The sequence below is a fragment of the Hydra vulgaris genome, chromosome 09 (assembly GCF_038396675.1).
Source record: "Hydra vulgaris chromosome 09, alternate assembly HydraT2T_AEP".
Classification (NCBI taxonomy): Eukaryota; Metazoa; Cnidaria; class Hydrozoa; order Anthoathecata; family Hydridae; genus Hydra; species Hydra vulgaris.
Window position 1 is genome coordinate 47,733,362 of NC_088928.1, and position 23,029 is coordinate 47,756,390.

Sequence of the window (23,029 nt, forward strand, 5' to 3'; positions counted from 1 at the left end):
ACGTTTTTTAATTTGTTGTCTTAAATTCTCTGTATAGACTAAAGGGCTTGGTGATAAGACCAATTATGTCTTCTTCTTGCCCCTGCTATTTGTGTTTATATTATGGTGTGTGACTTTAATAAATTTATATGGCAAAAGTGTAAAGTTAACCTAAGACGTACTGTGTTATAGATTAATGTTGTATTTTTGTTGTTATAATGAAAAGAGTTCAAGTAGAAGCAGTCGTTGAATCACCCTGATGTGTTTTGCTACATATCACAGTGGGCCAGAATGGCCATTTTTGAGACAAAATTAATAACTAATTTAATAGCAGTGCTACATTCACTATTTTTGGCATGAATACCAATATAAGGTTTGAACTTCTTATGAAGGCATTATTTTTTATTTAGTTGCTATGGCTACCTATTTTTTTGCATAGCAACAACCTGCTTTTTGTAGTTGTAGATGTTTTGTGTGTGCTATATATACTAAAATTGGCATGAGCACCAGTGTAGGGTCTGCGCCTCTTATTAGGATGTTATTTTTTATTTAGTTGCTATAGATACCTAATTATTGCATAGCAACGACCTACTTTTCGTAGTTGCAGGCTTGTTATGTGTGCTATACATACTAAGTTTGCCACGAGCACCAGTGCAAAGTCTGCGCTTCTTATGAAGGAGTTATTTCTTATTTGGTTGTTATGGATATTTAATTTGGCGTAGCATCAACCTACTTATGTCATATATACTAAATTTGGTAAGAGCACTAATAAGAGGTTGCTATGGATACCTTATTATGCATAGCAACAAGCTTTTTATAGTGACAGTCAATTTTATACAAATTCTTGATTTATTTACTGCAAATTATTAAAACAATTGGATTTTTAATGCTCTGGTGTTCCAAATAAATGTATGTGGGAACTTTTTAATTTATTTAATTATAGAATACTGACAATTTTAATTTGCAATGCATAAATTGGAATTTTAATTAAAATCAAAACAAGAAAACAAAATTTGTCATGTAAATATCCATATGAAACTGTTTTTTAACAATTGCAGAACACCTTCTAGCAAAACCTTCTTCTTAGTACTAACTATTGTTCTTAGTGAAAAAATGACTGGTTGACTAGAACAAAATAATCGCTTAAATGAATCTTCATTACATTTGGTACGGTCACATTTGCGTATAAAATGCTCACGATACTTTTTAAAATCTTTACTCCGGGCCTCCATAGTTTCTTCACTTAAGAGCCCAATTGGAAAGGTCATGTAATATACAACACTGGGAGCTTGAATTAATATTTTATGAATTATACAAGTCCGAACAACACGGAGCATTTTTATAAGTTCAAAATTAAGTCCTGTTATTTCAGAAAATAATTGTTCATTCTAAAAGGCTCTTGTGGAGGTGTTGTCATTATTAGATGTTCCTGAGCCGCTAGCCTTAGGCCTATCTACAATCAGTCCCATTTTCTCTTGAAAAGCAAGTTGAATTTATTTCTTTTGCACTTCAATTTGATGCTTGTCAGCTGGTAATCTTGAAGACCATTTCTTGATTAGCAATTTATAAGCAATGTGGATTAAGCATTCAAATGATCGTATCCATGCATATAGAATCGAAATCCCATATTGTAACCCATTTTGAGTGTGCAACTTAAGTAACACCTGTAATAAATAAAAACTGCATTTTAAACTAATCAAATATAAATATAAAATCAAATGAAATATAAAAAGGTGTGTGTATTGATATATATATATATATATATATATATATATATATATATATATATATATATATATATATATATATATATATATATATACACACACAAATTTTAAAATGTATTCTACAAAATAGAGTGCTCAAGGTTCTTAAATGAAGAGAGCAATAATAAATTAAATTTAAAGAAAATCGCTTTACAAAAATTTTTTTTTTTAAAGAGTTTCATCAATAAAGACTCATCAGAAATGCATCATTTCTGATGAGTCTTTATTGATGAAACACAGTGTTAAATGAAAAACTTTTGTTAAGTGATTTTCTACATATATATATATATATATATATATATATATATATATATATATATATATATATATATATATATATATATATATATATATATATATGCATATATATATTCATATGTATATATACACATAAGGGTTAAGCTGTGCACAAAATATTTTCTATATACCTTGTCATAATCATTCATTTCTTTAGGACTAACACCACATAGAGAGCAGCACTGTGCTGAGTAGGGCTGTTATCGATTAATCGTTTTTTTTTAAATTTGATTAATTAATCGATTATTCGAAAAATTAGAACGCTAAAACCGACGTTTTATATTAGGAATTGGTTTTATATAACAATAAGCACTTCAGAGTTTTTCCGTCTTTAAACACCGGATCGTCGACACTGGATTTAGTAATTGCTTCACGTTAAACCACGGAACTAAGTAAGCCATAATTTTTAAGAACATCTTGAATATATACATTTATTACTTTTAGAAAAACTTTAATCCTCGTGTTTTTCTTCATAAGGGGTCGTCCATAAAGTACGTACGCTCATAGGGGGGAGGAGGGAGGTCTTCAAAAAGCGTACGAAAGCGTATGGGAGGGGGGGGGGGGAGGGTTTAATTTAAAAGTACGTACTTCGATTTTCTAATTTATCACAATTAACCAGCTAATCAATAGAAAAGTTACATTCTGACTAAAGATTCTAGTTTGCCAACATAAAAAGATGTATGGTATATGAAGTAGAGGGTATAGTTTTCCTCTATGCACACACATTATATGGGCGCCCTCAGAATTTTTTGATGTTCCAGATAGGACACTTTCACACATCGTGCAAACTCATAACTTAAGTTTGTTTATACCTATGCCAAATGAGGAGGCCTTGCAAAATATTGGGATGGCGGAGGCCTGTGAACAAAAAGCCTTAAAACGCTTACCCTCCCGACCCCCAAAATGAGAGGGGTGTAAATTTTGCATGGTTATAACTTTTAGATTTGGAAAAAAATTTGGATGGCCTCCGCCATCCAAATTTTTTGCAAGGCCACCTCATTTGGCATATTAACAAACTTAAGTTTGCACGTTGTGTGAAAGTGTTCTATCATCAAAAATCAAAACATCAAAAAATCCTGAGGGGGCCCATGCACACATGCCCGCCCTTATATACTGGCCCTGAGTAAGACCTGAGGGCCGTGGTTGATGGGACGGAGTCACCCCAAAAAAAACGTGTCAATGGCGTTTCAAAGACCGCTAGGTTTTGCTAAAATAAAAAGTTTCTTAAAATAGCAAAAGGGCACAAAATTTGCTGTTGCTCCCTCCCACTGGGTTTTACCCTTTGTTTTCAATATTACTGATCTCACCTTAGACTCGTTTTTTACTTACTAAAGAGGGGTGCCTGAAAAAAACGTCCACCTTAAGTATAGTTTATTTACATTTGATTCGTTAAAAAAACAAAAAAAGTTTTCCTAGATTTCACCGAGAATCGAACCTGGATCTGCGTCGACTATTGCCGCCGCATAAACCTTTCGCCCAAATACACACTTGCATTTATAAATTTTAAATTAATTTAAATTATTATTTGCATTTATACTTAAAGACGTTTTTAAAATGCGTAAGCAAAAAGCTTTGGGGTAGTATAAAGTATCTAAGGTACCCTCCGTCTTTATTTTTTTAAATTAAACTTTTTAATTAAGAAAAAAAAACCAGGAGGGATGGGGGGGGGGGATATTTGAGGGGGGGGTATTTGAGAAACGTACGTACTTTTAAGGGGGGGTGGGGACATAAAAGTACGCATGGGAACAGGGGGGAGGGGGGGGGGTCAAATTTCAAAATTTTTGGCGTACGTACTTTATGGACGACCCCTAATGGTATGTTGATAATAATCTTTTTGAATGTATTTTTGTGGGAATGAGTGTTCTGATTTGAATTATAGTGTACTTAGAAAGATTTTTATAAATTATATTATAGCTTTAGGATTTATCTGACAATATATGCAACAGCATTGATCTTTTGCCACTTTAACATTATTATATGTTGGGTAGAGATTGCATTCCTTTTCATCAACTTTGTTTTTCATAAGTTGATAAGATGCCTTTGTCAAATTACAATCTAAAATAAGGGCCAAAGCTTCATCAGTAGACATAGAAGATGGGGATATAATATCCACTAACAATTTTTTGCTAGTTTGGCATTTTTAGGCTCATTATTTTTTCCAAATTTAACTTTAGTTGCAAATAATAGTTGGTTAGCTGAGTATTTATCCATATCAGCAACTTTTCTAAACTAAGATCTCAAAGAGGACTTATCAAAATTTAAAGTAGGCCTACCAAGAAGAGTAATAACAATTGTTGGAGTAGCAGGTGGAACATATGCAAAAGGTACAAAGTCAGAATCCAACCATTTTGTATATTTTTTCTCAAATGCTTCAGCTTTGCGGTTAACATCATTCCAATGGGACTTCAAGTTATTTAGGAATGCAATAAATTTGTTTCTTATAATTTAAGAATCATTTAAGTCTAACTTGACAACTAATTGATCATAAATTGCTGGATCTTGTATAGACATTATTTGATCTAATGCCATTGTATATATAATGGTACTTCATTGTTATATTATTATTTATTCTACAAATGGAAAAGTCAACCTATATATATATATATATATATATATATATATATATATATATATATATATATATATATATATATATATATATATATATATATATATATATATATATATATATATATATATATATATATATATATACAGTGGCGGAACTACTGGACGCAGGACCCTGCGTTGCGGGGGGGGGGGGGCCCTACGAGCTATAGGGGGTATCATATAAAAAAAATTATACTCTCAATAATATTCATACTATAAAACTCTTTTCCGCAGGTATAGTGGGCCCAAAAATATAAAACTTGGATAAAAAAAATGTCATTCATTGTATTAAAATATATTGTTCAAAAATTTATTTTTGTATTGGACTGCGTAGTTTACATTTAAAAGAAAAGTTGTAACCTTTTTAAAATTGCATACGCAATTGAGAAATAAAGTACGATTATCAGCTGCGAACTGCCAGATGTTATTGTATCGTTAATTTTTATACCGTTATGTTGTGTTTGCGTATGAATTAGACAATTAGACTGAATTCGGTAAAAGTAATAATTTGTTGCGTATAAATTTTTTTTAAACTGTAAGAAGTTCTTCAATTTATAAGTTCTTTTTGCATATTCAATATTTTAAAAATATAAACAATATTATTTGTTATGTCGTTGCATATCAAGGATAATGATTCTATAATCCTTGTTGCATATACAAATTAACTTTTAAATGTATGTTCTCATTTTCAATTTTATATTAAACCTTCCGTTGTATTTAGTTAACTTTTCATTTCTTATTTTATCTGAATTACTAGTCTCCAATTTATTTAATCGTGTTACGAATAATAAAGTATTGTTGCACGAGAGTTTATTACTTCACTGATATATTTAATAAAAGGTAATTAATAAATTTGTAATAATTAAAAATTTTACAACAGGTACTGAATTTATAAATTTGTAATAATTAGATTTTGACTCATAATAATGGAAAAGAAATTAAGTAGTACAAGCGGTGCAGCAAAAAGAAGAAAGTTAAAAGAAACGAAAGCTACTTTAGCTAAATTGCCGAAGCTAACAACGTTTTTGAAACCAATCGAAAAGCGAGCGGAAACGGAAGTGGAAAGTCAAAACTCTGCAGAAGTGGTATGTATAAATCAGTCAGTAGAACATGATGATATCGAAGAAAACATTGCTACTGGTAATAAAAATGTGAGCGAAGAAGATGTGAATAAGGGGCTTGATGATAAGTCATTTTGACTTCTACTTGCCCCAGTCAGCTTGTAATTATATATATTTGTTTATATTTGAATAGGTCTCCGAGAAACCACCGAAATGAAGACAAGGAAGATTCAAACTCTGATACGAATGACGCCATTGAACAAATTAATTTAGAAAAATCAAGTGAATTATTTTCTACTGACATTGCAAATTTTCATGGTAAAATACTAACAAAAGATATTAAGAAAATAATTGTATTATCGGAATCGTGTCGGCCAAAAGGTCCTTTTATACGCGACCCCTTGCAAGAAAACCGTAGGTTTTCCAAGGAATATTTTAAAACTACCACAAAATATGGATCTATAGAAAGAATGTGGCTTTGCTATTCCCCAAAACTTGATGCCGTTTATTGCGAGCCTTGTTGGCTTTTCTCAGAAGAACGAAAAGCAAAGGATAACTGGCGTGAGCATGGTGTCAGAGATTAACGTGGTCTTTCTAAAAAAATTAATTTTCACGAAAATAGTCAACAATATATATTTGCTTGTTGCATTTATGAAAAATGGCGACATAATGAAACAATTGATAAAAATATAGAAGAACAAATACGATACCAATCAAATTTTTGGGTGCAAGTCTTAGAGCAGATAGTAAATATAACATTCTTTTTTTGCGTTTGCGGCACAAGACGAGTAAGACGTATTCTTTTTTTGAGCATAACTTTATTTACAATAAAAATGGAAATAAATATTAAAAATATAGAAAAAATTATCACAAGCAAACTAGAAGAACAAAAAAGAAGTATACTAGCAGAAACGGAGAGATTACTCAAAGATCATGAAAAAAACTTCACTACAATAATAAGTTCGAATTTCAAAATAATAACAGCAAGGTTAGACAAAATGGACGCTGAAATAAACAATAACAAGTTAAATATCAGAAGAGTTGAAAATGAAGTTGACGAAATAAAAGTCAGCTTAAATTTCCAAGAAGAAAAAGCTAAGGATGAACTTATTCATATAAAAACAAAATATGATAATGAAATTTTGATGTTAAAAAAAAAATCTATTGTCTTAAAGAATCGCTCGAGACGTAATAACTTACGTATCGATGGCATAAAAGAAAACCCTGAAGAAAACTGGAGTGATTGTGAGAAGGCTGTAAAAGACATCTTTAAAACAAAGCTAAATATATTAAGTGAAGTAGTTGTGGAACGAGCGCACCGAGTCGGTGCAGTTAAAGATAATAAAACACCAAGATCAATCGTTTTAAAGCTTTTGAATTATCATGATAAAAATAAAATATTAAGCTCAGTAAATAAACTTAAAGGAACCGGTATTTATATTAATGAAGATTTTGCAAAAGAAACGATGTTAGAAAGAAAGAAGCTTTGGGAAGAAGTTAAACGATTACGAAACGAAGGTAAATTTGCAGTTATTAAATTTGATAAAATTTATTGGAGATTTTAGAAAGTAAACGCGCGAAGTTTTATTAAGCGAAGCGCTATTTTAACGATTTTAATTAATGACTAACTTAACAATAGATTTTGAAAAATTACACTTTAATGTTTTCAATTCAGCAAATGTTTTACTTAATGATATTTCTGACGCTGATTTGCATTTTTTTAACGAAAACAATTTTAGTTCGTCCTTTTTTGAAATAAAAACTTTTAAAAGTGAACTAAAAACGTTAAAGAGTAATTTTACTGTAATACACATTAACATAAGAAGTATAAATAGCAACATGGACAAGCTAAAACATTTTCTTATCGAATGTGATTATCTATTCAGTATGATTTGCCTAACAGAAACGTGGTGTTCTGACGAATCATGCAGAACAAATTCAAGTTTAGAAATTCCTAACTACAAATTATTATCATCTGAAAGAAAAACTAACAAAAGGGGAGGTGGAATTATAACTTATATTAGGAATGATCAAGTTACCAAAATTAGAGATGACCTTTCGATCTCAGATGCCGATAGTGAGGTTTTTACAATTGAAATAACTAGCAACAAATCAAAAAACATACTGGTCTCCACATGTTACCGGCCACCTGAAGGTGATTTATTTAAATTTTCCAATCATTTAAAACAAATTTTTATAAAAAACAACAATGAGCAAAAAAAAAATATTCTGTATTGGAGACATAAACATAGATTGTTTACAATATGATAAACATGCCAATACTAAACTTTTTTTTGACGAAATGCTTCAACATGACATCTTCCCAATTATTAACAAGCCAACTCGAGTAACTCCAACTTCAATCACTGCAATAGACAATATATTAACTAATTCATTGTTTGATACTTCTCTAAAGGCAGGAATATTAAAGGCAGATATATCTGATCATTTTCCTATTTTCTTCTCCTTGACGCAAGATATAAAATCTAATAATAGTTGTAAAATTAAAACTTATAAAAGAAAAATCAACAAATTTGCTATTCAACAATTTAAAGACTCACTGTCGGCAGAAGAGTGGGATAAGGTATACCATGAATGCAATCTTGGGCACACTAACTCTGCTTATAATAACTTCGAAAAAATTTTCCTAAAAAGCTATAATATGCACTTCCCAATTAAAGTAAAATTAATAAAAGAAAAACATTTAAAATGTCCATGGATCACCAAAGGTATTAAAAAATCCTCAAAAAAAAAAAAAAAAACTTTATATTAAATACTTAAAAAATAGAAATGAGGCAAACCTAAATGTTTACAAACAGTATAAAAACTTGTTTGAAAAAATTCAAAAAAATTCAAAGAAAAACTATTACTCAAATAAAATAAAAAACACAAATGGTGATATTAAGAAAACTTGGGATATCATGAAAGAAATAATTGGGATAAAAACCTGCAAAATAAATAGTTTACCTGCTCAAACTGTCATAGATAATAAAGAGTATGACAATAATAATGCAATTTCAAAAAAATTTAATAGTTTTTTTGTCAACATAGGCCCAAATCTAGCTTCAAAAGTCAATTGTCCAAACAACTCATTTGAAACTTATCTAACTAGTGTCAACAACGAATTAATATTTAAAGAACTAAAAATTGATGAACTCGAAAATGCAATAAACTCTCTTAAAACAAACAAGTCCCCAGGTATAGATGACATTTGCAGTAATATCGTCGTCAATGTCTTTTCGGAGATACGCAAATCTATTTTCGAAATATTTAAATCATCAATTATAACAGGAACTGTACCAGATAAATTAAAAGTAGCTAAAATTGTACCTATTTTTAAAACCGGGGAAACATTTCTAATAAACAATTACAGACCAATCTCAATACTTCCAACCTTTTCTAAAATACTTGAAAGAATAATCTATAATAGATTATATGAATACCTAATTCAAAACAAGTTCTTAAATAAAAAACAATTCGGCTTTCAAGCACAGCACTCAACAGAACATGCAATTTTAGATTTAGTTAATAGCATAAGTGATTCTTTTAATAAAAAGCAATTTGTATTAGGAACCTTTATAGACCTATCCAAAGCATTTGACACAATTAATCATGATATCTTACTAAAAAAAATGGAAAAATACGGAATAAAAAATACTAGCCTAGATTGGTTTAAAAGTTATCTGTGCAACAGACAACAATGTGTTATTTCGAACGATAATAAGTATTCTAATTTACTAAAAATAAAATGCGGAGTTCCCCAAGGTTCCATTCTTGGTCCTCTTTTATTTTTAATTTATATTAGCGATCTTCCACAATCACTAAAAAAACTTGATGCAATAATGTTTGCTGATGACACAAATTTATTTTATTCATCAGCATCAATTGAAAATCTCTTTGAATCTGCAAATGATGACCTTGAGAGTCTAAACATTTGGTTTAAAGTAAATAAATTATCTTTAAATCAAGAAAAAACAAAATACATCTTGTTTCATTCCAACCAACAAAAAAGCAAAATACCAAGCATGCTACCATTACTAAAAATTGATAACATAAACATCGAAAGAACTGAAACTATTAAATTTCTTGGGATAATTATTGACGAAACGATTTCTTGGAAACCCCGTATAAAAACATTAAATACAAAAATATCAAAAAGTATCGGCATACTTTACAAAGTCAAAACTATACTTTCCCAGGAGAATCTGAAAGTTCTCTACTTTTCTTATATACAAAGTTATCTAACATATGCTAATATTGCCTGGGGAAGTACAAATAAATCTAAATTAAGTTCTCTATATACACACCAAAAACACCCATCAAGATTGATTTATAATAAAAATAAATTCACTCATGCCGATCCTTTACTTAAAAACTTGAATGCTTTAAATATCTATCAAATTAACATCTACCAAAATGTTTTATTTATGCTCAAATATAAGCTCGGATTTGTCCCAACTCATTTTACTAATAACTTTTTCAAACCAACGCCAACAGATATACCACACGAGGAACCGGAAACTTTACATTGCCCATAAAAAAAACAAAATTTTCGAGATTTTCAATTGTATACCATGGCCCCTATTTATACAACAAAACAATACCTCAAAATATAGAACTTACTAAATTGGATAATCTTATTGCCCTGAAGAAAAAACTAAAAGATCTCATAATTAACAAAACCAATTTTATCGATATGTATTAAATATAAAAGAACAATTAATATAATAAAATGTAAAAAGAACAATTTAAGCTATAAAAATAAATAAAAAAGAAATAAAACATAAAATATAAAAAAATAAATAAATAAAAATTGTTAGCAACTATACATAGTAAAATATTACTGAACAGTAGACCTCAAAAAATTAATGTGTGTCTTTACTCTTTAAATTTTTAGTTTATTTTGTATTTTAAAGGTTCTCGATGAAAAGACTTTTCTTAGTCTTCGACGAGTTTCCTTACAACTACATAGTACTACTAATATATGTTGATATATATTTTCAACAAATAACATATATTTTCAACGACAACGACAAGCAAGTCCCTAGTAGCCCTGTGGTGCGACGGACTTGCGTATATTTTCTAAATGCATGGGTTAATAGCCATCAAATTATATTATAAACCACGAATTTATTATTTTAATTCGCATGAGTTAAAATGTCAAACGCGCATGTGTTAAACAGCATTGTTAACGCTCTTTAGATATTGTAAATATTTGTGGTGGACATTTATATAAACTGGAGACATGTAAATATTATTTGTTTTTGAAATATATAATAATGATTGTAGTAAAAAAAAAAAAAAAAAAAAAAAAATTAGCATTTTGTAAAAATTCTTTGGCTTTTCGTGGTCATCGTGAATCATTTGACAATGAATATAATGGTAATTTTTTAACCCAAGTTCAACTTTTAGCTAAATATGATAATGTTATGAAGCAAGTTTTGAGTATGCCAAATGGATCTATAAAATATTTAAGCCATCAAATTCAAAATGAAGTCATACATTGCCTTGCAACGCATTTAAAAGCCACTCTTACTGCTGATATTAATAGTTCACCTTTTTATTCAATTATAATGGATACAACACAAGATATTACTAAAAGAGATCAGCTCAGTCAAGTATTTAGATACGTAAAAATTATTAAAAATGAAAAAGATGAAGCCTCATCAATTGAAATTAAAGAAGTTTTCTTGGGATTCACGGAAACATATAACCACACTGCTGCTGGACTACATGAAGAAATTTTAAATCTGTTAGAAAAACATCATATAAAATTAAGTAACTGCAGGGGTCAAGGTTATGATGGTGCGAACGTCATGAGTGGGATATACAATGGGGTTCAGGCCCTTTTTAAGAAAAATCAACCCAATGCTATGTATATGCATTGCGCAGCTCATAATTTAAATCATGTTATTAACGATGCGGTTAAATGTTGTGTTGAAGTTGCTTCATTTATTGTAATGCTAGAAGATGTGTATTCATTTTTCGGAAATAGCATGAACAGGTGGGATCTACTATCCAAATATACAGGAGAATCACAAATAACATTAAAAAGGTTAAATCTAACGCGATAGGCAGGACGATATACTTCTCTTTTCGCCGTTAAAATTCGCTTTCTTGATATAATGAAAGCTCTTTCCGAGATATCAATAACAAGTACAAAACGTGAAGAACACGAAGAAGCAGTACGAATACAAAAAAATATGAGCAGTTTCGAATTTGTTTTTTTATGCGTGCTTTTGTCTAAAATCCTTAATGAGGTACATATACCATCAAAATTGCTGCAAACTAAAAATTTAGATCTTACGACAGCTTCAGGTTCTCTAGAAAATGCCAGCAAAAATTTAAAACAATATATAAAGATGTTTGATTCAGCAAAACTTGAAGCGGTAGAAATAGCGACTACGTGGCAGATTCCTGCAATATTTTTTCAAAAAAGAAGAAAAATTGTGAAAAGGCATTTTGACGAATTATCTACAGATCATCGTTTTGATAGTAGTGAGGAAATTTTTCGCATCAATATTTTTATAAAAATTTTGGACGTCGTTATCAACCAACTCGACAATAGATTTAAAGGAATGCAAGAAGTGGTACAATTATTTTCCTGCATCCATCCAAATAAATTAATGGTAATGAAAGAACGTGAGATCATAAGCTGTGCAGAAGCCATTCAGAGAAAATATAGTGAAGATATAACAACTGAATTTCCGCTGCAAATGGTTATGGTAAAGTCAATGCTACACGATGAAATATCAAAAATATCATCTATACGTGAATTGGCTGACCTTTTAATAGTAAAATTGTCAACTATAGCTGAAAGCGTTCCACAAGTGATAACAGCATTGTTATTGTTTCTTACATTACCTGTTACTGTTGCATCAACTGAACGTTCTTTTTCGAAACTTAAAATAATAATAAATTATTTACGAAATACCATTGGTAAAGAACGTTTAAGCGACCTTGCAATAGTTTCTATTGAGGCAAAAGCGGCTGGAAAAATGGAAATGAAAAACATCATTACCGATTTTGCCAATATGAAATCAAGGAGGAAAGTTTTCACTATTTAAGTTCGGTTAAGTTTTAGTTTCGTTTTGAAGTTATCTTTATCTTTATTTAATTTTTTGTTTTTAAATATGATATATGAAATAAATATCTATTTAATATGTGAAGCTTTACTTTTTTAAAAAAAAACATTCTTTTGCGGGAAGGGGGGGGGCCCAAATTTTGAAGTTCCGCCACTGTATATATATATATATATATATATATATATATATATATATATATATATATATATATATATATATATTAGTATATATATATATATTATTATATATATATATATATATATATATATATATATATATAATAATATATATATATATATACTAATATATATATATATATATATATATATATATATATATATATATATATATATATATATATATATATATATATATATATATATATATATATATATATATATTGCATAATTTAATATAATATAAGTAAAATATAGTTGGCGATTAATTTACTAATAATATCTAAGCAACCTATTTATATAATCAATTTTGTATAATCAATAACATATAGTAATATAAAAAAAAATGTTTCATTGACAGTTGTCACTGTATAAAATCATGTGTAATGTTTTAGTTTCATAGTCTACATCTACAAATGTCTGCAACCAAAACTGTTTTTAACTCATTAAAAATATTTTTTTTAGTGAATATCAGCCATAAAAATCCTGGCCAAGCATGGCCGAAAAAATATAACCATGGTATTAGCAAAAAAAATGCTAATTATTTCAACCATTAAACACACTATCTTTGATTGATCATAAAATGAGTCAAATACGTTCAAGAAGATAAACAGAAATGCCAATTGATAGCCAATATATGTATTAAAACTACAGTTCAAATTCGAAGAAATTCAGATTGCAAATATAAATGGAGAGGCTGATCTTTTTAAGTTGCTTGAAGAGAACATCAACGAACTAAGATCACGTAGTTTATTAGATCAAGGCTTAGCTGTTGACGATTGTTTAAATATTTTGAGATCTGTACAAGTAAAATAATAGCTATCAAGAAAATGCAAATCGAGAAATTCTGGATGTCATTTTAATCAAAGGTTGTGCTGAGGTAGAAGAGGAGATAGATGAAGTGTCGAACGATTTTCCTTCTAAAAAGCCAAAATTATCAGAGACTTACTTGCATTAGAGGTACTTGAATGCTGGTCTCTTTTTGACAATAATGGTGTCCAAATCCGACAACCACTAATTCTCGTATTGAAAATGTTTAATAAGCATTCTTTAAAAACAAAAAGCAATCAAAAATGGAGGATTTTTTCAAAAAATTGTAATAAATTTGTTATTTTAAAAACGAAAAAGTTATGGAAAAAAAAGTTTTTAAGAATTTGTGAAAAATTTATTAATTTACAAGTAAAAGCCTTAAGCAGCATCTTATTCCATTTTTCTTCCTTTTTACTCTCAATTTTTGTTAAAATCGAAATTTAGCTGACGCAGCGCAATAGTTAGCGTGCTTGCCTCAGAGGCAAGCGGTCCAGGGATCAACGCGAGCATTGAGCATGTTTTTCCGTCATCGGTAAAGAAGGAGGCCTGAACTTTATCGTTAAATGCTATTCCTTAGTGCTCCGTAACAAGACCGTTAGGACTTCTTGGAGGCACTTAAAAAAAAATTAAAAAAAATTGATTGTAACTTGAAATAAGTCACTTTAAAGAGGATTTTCAGTTGTTCGAAGTAAATTCTTATTCTACTGTATATACACATACTTGCTAAGGCAATTTCCCCATCCTTTTTTAAAAATAGAGTAGCTACTATAATAAAAAAGGCTACTTTTTTTTCTCCATATTTTTTGACTTTCACGCAAATGTTTGTAACACCACAACAAGGCCGCTAAAAATAAAAATCGTGATACTGCTCGGAGCACTGTTTTGTCTCTAAATATTTATAGATTCTATTGGTTTTACTTAAGTCATGGCGATTGATTCTTTCGTCTTTACATACATAACCAATAATATATATTACTGGTTTTTTTTAAAAAAAAAACATTTTATTCTAAAATTTTGGTAAACTATCTTTGGTCTATAAATCGTGGTGGCAAAAAACTTCACCAAACAATGTATGCCAATTTTTTTTAAAAAGTTTTTCTTTACTCACGGCTGTTTCACTCAATATAAAAACGAGCGTGACGTCATGAGTTTATCAAAAAAAAAAGTATTTCCGCATAAAAAGTATAAAAATACACATACTTTAAATTAATAGTAACTTTTTCATATAAATGCTTTCATCTTGCAATTAAAAAAATATAAAAGATCTATCTTTCCTTGTTAAATAAATATTTACATTATTTGGTATAAAAATGAATATTGCCAAAATAGTTTTAATAATTTAGAACCACTTTTCTAATTTTCGCATATTTCCGGAACACATGAGTTGGGCCAACTAAGATTTCATGACATAGCTTTGTGCTTGATATTTGAAATTTGAAACACTTAACCCTAAATGTCCATTCTATCAGATTCCTGCGTCATTCTAGAGAATGTTTTACAAAAAGACTGTTTTTAAAGCATTTATATTTTTTAATTGATCGTTTTTAAATGCAAAACGCAACTTTTTTGATGGATGACGTAAGTTAATGAAATTTCAACCTTTTATGCAAATGAAAATAAAAATATTATTTTACGTGCTTTCAGCTATGTTATGAAATATGTTTTCAAAAATGTCATGTTTTACAACTAATCTTGTTAGTTTTAGGCGTACATTTGTGTTGACGTTTTTTTGCGATGGCGTAACCTTTATGCGTTATGTCCCAAACTATTTATTAACGAATATTCTCCAAACAACTGTTTCGGCGAGTTAATTTTTGAAGTATAAAAGTAAACAAAGTTACGCAGAATTTTTCTCTTTGGGTTATCAAACTAATATCAGATAAGTTGTTAAATCCACTTTTATCTAGTGCATATATTTGTTAATTAATATTATTTTATTTGTTTTTATTATATTTATTAATAAGTCAATATTATTTTGATAACAATGTATTCAACTGAGAGGGAAATTCTAAAACGGAAAAATGGTTGGGAAGATAGGTGTAACTTTCCTTTTGTTAGGCGATTAATTAGGACAGATAAGATCAGTAACAATGTCATTTCCATTTTAATGACAGTCTTTAAAATAAGAGGTGATTTATTTAGTTTTATGAGTTTTCTTTTGCCAATTGATTTTGATATGCCTAATAATAACGAGTTTGATAAAATGTGCCTAAAGTTAACACGCCAAAAAAAGAAATATAAAAAAAATTTTAAAGCTATAAAAAACGAAGAATTTTTTAAAATGCAATTGTCGCAAGCTCCACCCAAAAAAAAAAAATCAGCAGATGCAGATGACTTTTTCACTTTAAATAACAGTCAGGAGCTACTGAATCAAATTGATCAATTAACATCTGAAAATAAAACAAATATGGAGCAAATAGAAAAATTTAAAATGCAAGTATTTAAGTTGGAAGCTGAAATAGGGCTCTCAACACACATTGTAACTCATTAAGTTCTCAATTAGAGACTATGAGTATAAGGCTAAAACAGGAGGAGCAGTTCCAACTTTTTTAAAAAAAAAAAAAAAATTAAAACAGCACAGCGTAAATTTGCATCTGCTCGTGCCAAAAATGTAAGATTGCTAAAAAAAATTAATATTGAAAAAAAAATTGCAAAAGTTAGTGATTTAAGCCAGAACAGTTGCCAAATTTGCAAATGTTTTGCTAGTAGCGATAAGGATTTAGTTAGTAAAATTCCATAAAACTATTGGGTTGCTAAATGAAAAGGAGTGTTTGCATAATAGCGTAAATAAGGAATTAAGACAGTTGCATTCAGTAAGAAATCAGGAGCAAAAGCTGCATCTTGTTTTAAAACGCTTTGAATTGCACAGCAAAGCTGGTAGGAAGCTTCAAGCCTCTATGGTGAGAAAGTGTGTTGTGTGTTCTAAGCGTGGCGAAAATTCATTTTATAGACAAGGTCTTTGTCTGGTTTGTGGTCGTCAAATTTAGTTAAAATATTTAAAAAATTAAAAACAACAACAACAAAAAAAAACTATTTATAAGTAAGATAAATTATATGAGATCTTTAATTTATATATAAGATAATTTTATTCTGTTCTAATATTTGTGTAATGTTAGTTTAAAATATTATTTTTTAATATATTGATTTTATATATTAGGTAGGTGCCCATTCTGTTCCTATCTTCAGAAGTTATTTATACCTATGCAATACCTTCGCTCAGGTTAAAGAATGGAATACTAGTCTTGCATCAAATGTATGTAAAAATCTAGCTTTTATATATTAACTTGTGATCAGAGCAACTGGTATCTGATCTTGTATGTTTGTGTATTTAATTTAAAAAATGTATTGTCCTTCATTATATGTAACACTTTTTTTATAGATATATTACATATCCATTCGATGTTTATCACCAGAAGTTAGTTCTACCTTTGCAGTACCTCTGCTCTACATACCTCCTCGCTGGTTAAAGAATGGAATATAAATCTCATATTATGTTGGTGTAAAAATTTAGTTCAATAAACTAAGAATTTGTAAACGTTATCAAAATTTTGAGTGGAGCAATTGTTTTTCTGATTTAGCAGGAGTATGAATCTGATATCAATTGGATGTACAAAGATAGTTTACTACTTAAAGAACCTATCAGTAAACCAACTGATTATAAAACAGTTTTTAATGGGAATAATAAACAAATTTTCAAAAGATTTCAATTAGCTATTTGTATATTCAAACACTTTATTTACTGAGAGAAGAGACTATAGATTCAAGTGCTATAAAATAATTCTACTACCAAAAGCGAGGTTAATTCAAAAACTTAAACTCAAATTTGGTCATGAATTATTTTATTAGACTTGGTGAGTGTTTATTTATTAACAAATTAACACCATATTATTAGAACTGTATGCACAGAAAAAAATAAATGCTTAAGCTTTAAATGTTTTGACTAAATATTCCAAAATCGAAATCTGGCTTTATTTTGCAATGCAATAATTCATTGGCTTAGGAAAATAAGTTTCTAAAACAAGAACTCCTAGGTTTAAAAATGTACTCTTTTAACAGCTAATCCCCCTTTTAACTACATTTTTCATAACTTTGCGAAAAGTGCGGTTTGCTTTCAGACCTCAATAAAGTCTGTTTTAGCTATCCTTAAACAATTAAGTAAGGTTTTTTTGTTTTTATAATGCTCAAACAATGGGTTTATTTGAGAATAACTATCAGAAATAAATTTTTCTGATTTTTTTTTGATAAAAAGTAACATCAAATTACTTGAATTCAGCCAACTTCATCATTTGTCGCGTTTTTTTAAAACTTAAAGAAGTTTTTTTACTATTGCATTAAATGTCGTAAGATAAAACATTTTATTGGTGTTTTTATTCTTTTTACAAAACAAAATTATCTTTAATATTTTAAAAGTTATAGAAGTTTTAGTAACACCCCTTAAGTCAATATTTTCAAAAAATAACAAGAAGCCGTTAAGCTCGGTTTGAAACAGCCGTGAACTCTTTATACAAAACTTGTTTTTTCTTTTAATACAAAATCTAAACTGTAATTGAAGTCCAGTTGGAATATGGAAACAAAAATATTATTATTTTTTAATATATTAATTTCCATAAAAAAATACATAAAATAATTCCTAAAATTTTTAAGCTCATTAAAATAAAAATTTGAATATATTTTTAAAAACTTAAGATAAAATTATCATTTTGATAAAATAAAGATTTGTTTCCCACAAGAATAAAATTGGTAACACACACAATACAAAACACAACGCATAGCAACGTACATAGCAACAAAAAAGATGCAAAAAACAAAGGTATCAAAAAAGCAACGAAAAAAATAAAATAAGAAAGAAAAGTTCCTTAAGCCAAATGACAACATGCATGCGTTATCTACTATCTGAATACTATAAAATACACAAAAATTAGACTAAAACACAAGAAAATCTGTAAAAAGTTTTAAAATGTGTTAACATTCTTAATGGTTTAAAATTCTAAGATTTCCTGAAACTATCTTGTTCTCGAGAATCGCACCTGATGGAATATCAATACGTTCACCATGATTGGCTATGATAATTACAGTACCCTGAAAAAAAAAAACGACACATACACCATGTCGAAAAGAAAATTATAATTTGATTAGAATTTCTTTCTAATCAAGTTATAATTTTAAAACTCTACAAAAGAGCTGATTACACCCGAGTCTTAACATGACCAAGTGATTTTTAAACAATTTGTTGCATTAAAAAAATAAAAATAACAATAAATTCCATCTATGCAATATGTGGAAAAGCAAAAATAGAGGTGTAGATTAGACATGTACCAGAAAAAATCTGCGTGGATATTGTAAAGGATATTTATTCAACTAGTGTATTTCAATTTTGAATGCTGAATATATTTTGAAAGTACATATAATAATATACAACATTCTTAAATTTTACTTAAGTAAGTTTGTGAAGTTGCGTGTCTGAGAACGCACACACTTGGCGTTTTACCTTCGACATCAGCTTTTGCACGGTCTTTGACTGTACTTGGTAGCTCTAATCCATTTATTTTTGAAGTCTTAGCTTCTTTTACATTAAACATTAGTTTTCCTTTAACAATAGCCAAATATCTTTTGAAAGGATGTAATTGGGGACAATTTAGTGGATTGTTTTTCAACTAAATCTACTTTATGTATATAAGCCAGTTTAAAGTTGTCCAAGAGTAATAACATGATGCGAAATCGGGTCAAAATAGTGGATTACTCGTATGAGATCTTAAAAACGGCAAAAGGTTATCGAGGCATTCTTTAATGTATATTTTGGTGTCAATTTTTCTCGTAGTCACAAAACAAGAGCTTCTTTCACCACATTCACAAATTGCTTGCCAAAATAATATTTTTTTAGATAATTCTTGCATTTCAATGCATTTATATTTGGAATTCAGTTTTTTGCGATTAATTGCTCTATAATATTGGTGTCCTGGAAGAGATCAGAAACATACAGCACAATAGGTTTGGAAATATGCAGCACAATAAGTTTGGAAATATGCAGATCAATAAGTTTCATCATCAATAATCAAAGCAAGATTTTTTTTGATTCGCTATGAACGACGAATTGTAACATTTTCTTGCTTTTCTTCACGACGAAGAACTTGTTTTTTTTTATAAGATTTATAGTCACAATTTATCTTCACTCTTTGTGTAGTGGAATCTTAAACCTATTTGTCAAAGTTCGAACAGAAATCTCCGGATTTCCGTCAAAGGCATCTTTCACTTTTTTAACAAGATCTTATAAAACAAAAAATTTTTCTTCCACTTCCTGATTTCCTTTTGATTGTACTAGTGTCCTTAGATCGTTTTACAACACTCAACACTGCTTTCAAAGCAATCTGCAACTTTTTAGAAATTGTTTTGTTTGATACACCTGGATTTTCAACTAGAAAATGCAAATTTGTTTTGAAAACAGAGTTTTTAAAATTTTGAATAACACTAATTCAATAACATTTTAAAACAATTAGCTAATTAAAGTAATGCACAGTTTCCGTAAACACCACTTTAAAACACGCGCAGATTTTTCTGATTACAAGTTCTAAGATGGTCCAATATTATTCACAATAATTGGAGTAATATAAACTAATACTACTTTTATAATAAACTTAATGAAATCTTTTTTTTCATCCCTTAAATGTCATTATATTATATGGTACCATATAAAGGATATTATATAATGCCATACCTTTAAACATTCAATAGATATTTCATAAAAAGAGAAGTTGCAAAAAATAAACATGCTGATATGTCAATATTTTTTTTAATTTTTATCATTGAATTCTGCATTACAAATTGTTAAAACTACCTCTTTTAGATTTAGCTGATTAGACAAAAAATAATAATAATAGGTAAGTTGATATAATTAATTTCTAAAGGGCAAACTCATTTGCAGTGAGTGTAATTAGGTAAGTATAGTTAGTAACAATACTCCTTTCTTTGTAAATATAAATTTGTTCTTGTATTATAAGTTTGCTTCACAAGATATTTCTCAGTTTTAAAAAACTTATCAATAAAAATTTTTTCAAAACTTATCAATAAAGTTTTCATCATTATGAATAAAATCAACTCAAGTTAATCACATTATTTTTGAATGGTTGCACCACTTTAAACTAAAACTGCTTTGCAATATATGTTGTCAAAAGTTTAATACTTTTGCTGCCTAATAAAATAATGGATTTAAAACCTTTAATGGATAAAAAAGTATTATGTTTTCTTTAAATTCCAAAAAACTAATTATTATTTTTGATATGTTCAATTCAGTGAAAAAGTTGAATATACTAAAAATAATAAGTTTCACTATAAGTTATTTAAAAAAATATGTTTTCCTATATTAGTTTTTGTGGTGAACTGACAAAAGTTTAAAAAACAAAAGATTTCTTAGTTATTTAGGCCAGTTATCAGTTAAGCCATACGTCGTAATCACAAAAAGTTAATCTAGAATTATTATTAATTAATTTATTATAAAAATGTTTATTATGGTTTATTATAAAAAATAATTTAATTGAACAATAGAATATAAACTTTGAAACTAAAAACGAAAGTAAAAGTTCCACTATTTTAATTTCTTTTAGTTGCTTTAAATATGCAAACGAAAACTATAAGCTGAAATTACTTACTTTAAGAGTTACATTTCTTCCAAAAGTAACATCACCTGCTACTGTCAAATGATCTAACTCAATTATATCAGGTATTGTTTCAAAACGATTTAAGTACTCTTTCACCTATATAAAAAATTACTGCAGATAAACTATTCAAGAATCAATTTAGGATATTAATTTTAAAAATTTAAAAAAAGCCCTTGCCTCCTTTAAAATCTTTAACTATACTCACTGGATTTATAGAATGATTTCAATTTGCAAAAATAAAGAACTGATTTTAAGTTATAAAAATAACTTAAATAAAGCACATCACAAAAAGCAATTTTAAAAAAATTGCTAAATAAACTAAACACTAGGTTAATCAAAATTAGCCTTGAGTGTTTACCCTAAAAATAATTAACCTCAAATGTCTTTTGTTTGTTTACATTCAACATTACTACAGATAAGCTAAACAAAGAAGGATTGTCCAAATTATAAAAAACAAAATTACAAAATAAATCTTAAAGAGATTTATTTAGTAATTTTGAAAGCTCATTAGGCCCTAGCGTTTTCAACACTATGTCCTAATTATATTTTTTTAGAACAAATTAAGTTTACCTTTTGAAAACGCTCTCCAAGTTGCACAAGTGGTGTTGTTAAAAAGTTTCTCTTTGGGTTCATTGTAAGTGTTCCATTGTTCATGTGGTAAAGATTAGAAGTGATCAATAGAAGATCAGAACAAGTTTTTACAGGAAGAAAACGACTTCGAGGAACATTTATACCTGGTATAAAAATATTTTTACATTTTAAAATATTAAATAATATCAAATAATCAAAAACCCTATTAAATAATGTAATATAATATTTAAAAACGACAATATAATTAAAAGCATATGATGTATGTAAATAAAATTTTTGTTAATAAATATTTGTTTTAAACAAAATTATACTGGATAAGATACAAACTGTATCATGATTTAATAAAATAAAGCAAATAAAACTGGTAAAACCAATTCTTTGCAAACCATAATTTTATTGGTTAACAATCTTTGCAAACCATAATTTTATTGGTTAAAATTCTTTGCAAACCATAATTTTATTGGTTAACATTCTTTGCAAACCATAATTTTATTGGTTAAAATTCTTTGCAAACCATAATTTTATTGGTTAACATTCTTTGCAAACCATAATTTTATTGGTTAACATTCTTTGCAAACCATAATTTTATTGGTTAAAATTCTTTGCAAACCATAATTTTATTGGTTAACATTCTTTGCAAACCATAATTTTATTGGTTAAAATTCTTTGCAAACCATAATTTTATTGGTTAACATTCTTTGCAAACCATAATTTTATTGGTTAACATTCTTTGCAAACCATAATTTTATTGGTTAACATTCTTTGCAAACCATAATTTTATTGGTTAACAATGTAATACTTTTATTAATTAACAATGTATTATTTTAGCTGTACTTTTCCTATGTCTATAGTCTTCATTTAAACAAAATGTCCTAATTTAAATTATTAGTTGGAGTTATTACATTTTACTGCAACTTTTCTTACAAATCAATTTAAGTAAACTTTACTTCTACAGGCAAGTCATGACAACCTTCAGTTGTCATATATCAAATCTTATGATTA

At 28.3% G+C, this 23,029-nt stretch overlaps 2 protein-coding genes and 1 long non-coding RNA gene across 3 annotated transcripts in view; 2 read left to right on the plus strand and 1 right to left on the minus strand.

Annotated features, from left to right (window-relative positions):
* Window positions 1-11,838: 11,838 nt before the first annotated feature.
* On the plus strand, window positions 11,839-12,780 carry LOC136085523 (zinc finger MYM-type protein 1-like). Its single transcript, XM_065806837.1, has one exon. It carries the CDS (start codon window positions 11,839-11,841, stop codon window positions 12,778-12,780), a length of 942 nt encoding a protein of 313 aa, XP_065662909.1.
* Window positions 12,781-15,785: 3,005 nt separating this feature from the next.
* LOC136084835 (uncharacterized) lies at window positions 15,786-17,745 on the plus strand. The gene is made up of 2 exons (XR_010640888.1): window positions 15,786-17,037; window positions 17,164-17,745. It is a non-coding gene; the product is annotated as an uncharacterized LOC136084835 (long non-coding RNA).
* Window positions 17,746-18,361: 616 nt separating this feature from the next.
* Window positions 18,362-23,029, minus strand: part of LOC100198937 (UTP--glucose-1-phosphate uridylyltransferase) — a 47,298-nt gene continuing 42,630 nt past the window's right edge. The window contains exons 12-14 of the mRNA XM_065805917.1: window positions 22,007-22,170; window positions 21,428-21,532; window positions 18,362-18,863 (exon numbers count right to left, since the gene is read on the minus strand). Of these exons, the coding sequence (XP_065661989.1) occupies window positions 18,756-18,863; window positions 21,428-21,532; window positions 22,007-22,170 (377 nt within the window). The 3' untranslated portion in view covers window positions 18,362-18,755. The remainder of the gene's footprint in view (window positions 18,864-21,427; window positions 21,533-22,006; window positions 22,171-23,029) is intronic.

Bases quoted from the DNA above. Each gene is read 5' to 3' on its own strand.
- LOC136085523 (XM_065806837.1), top strand. From the start codon at position 11,839: ATGAAAGCTCTTTCCGAGATATCAATAACAAGTACAAAACGTGAAGAA.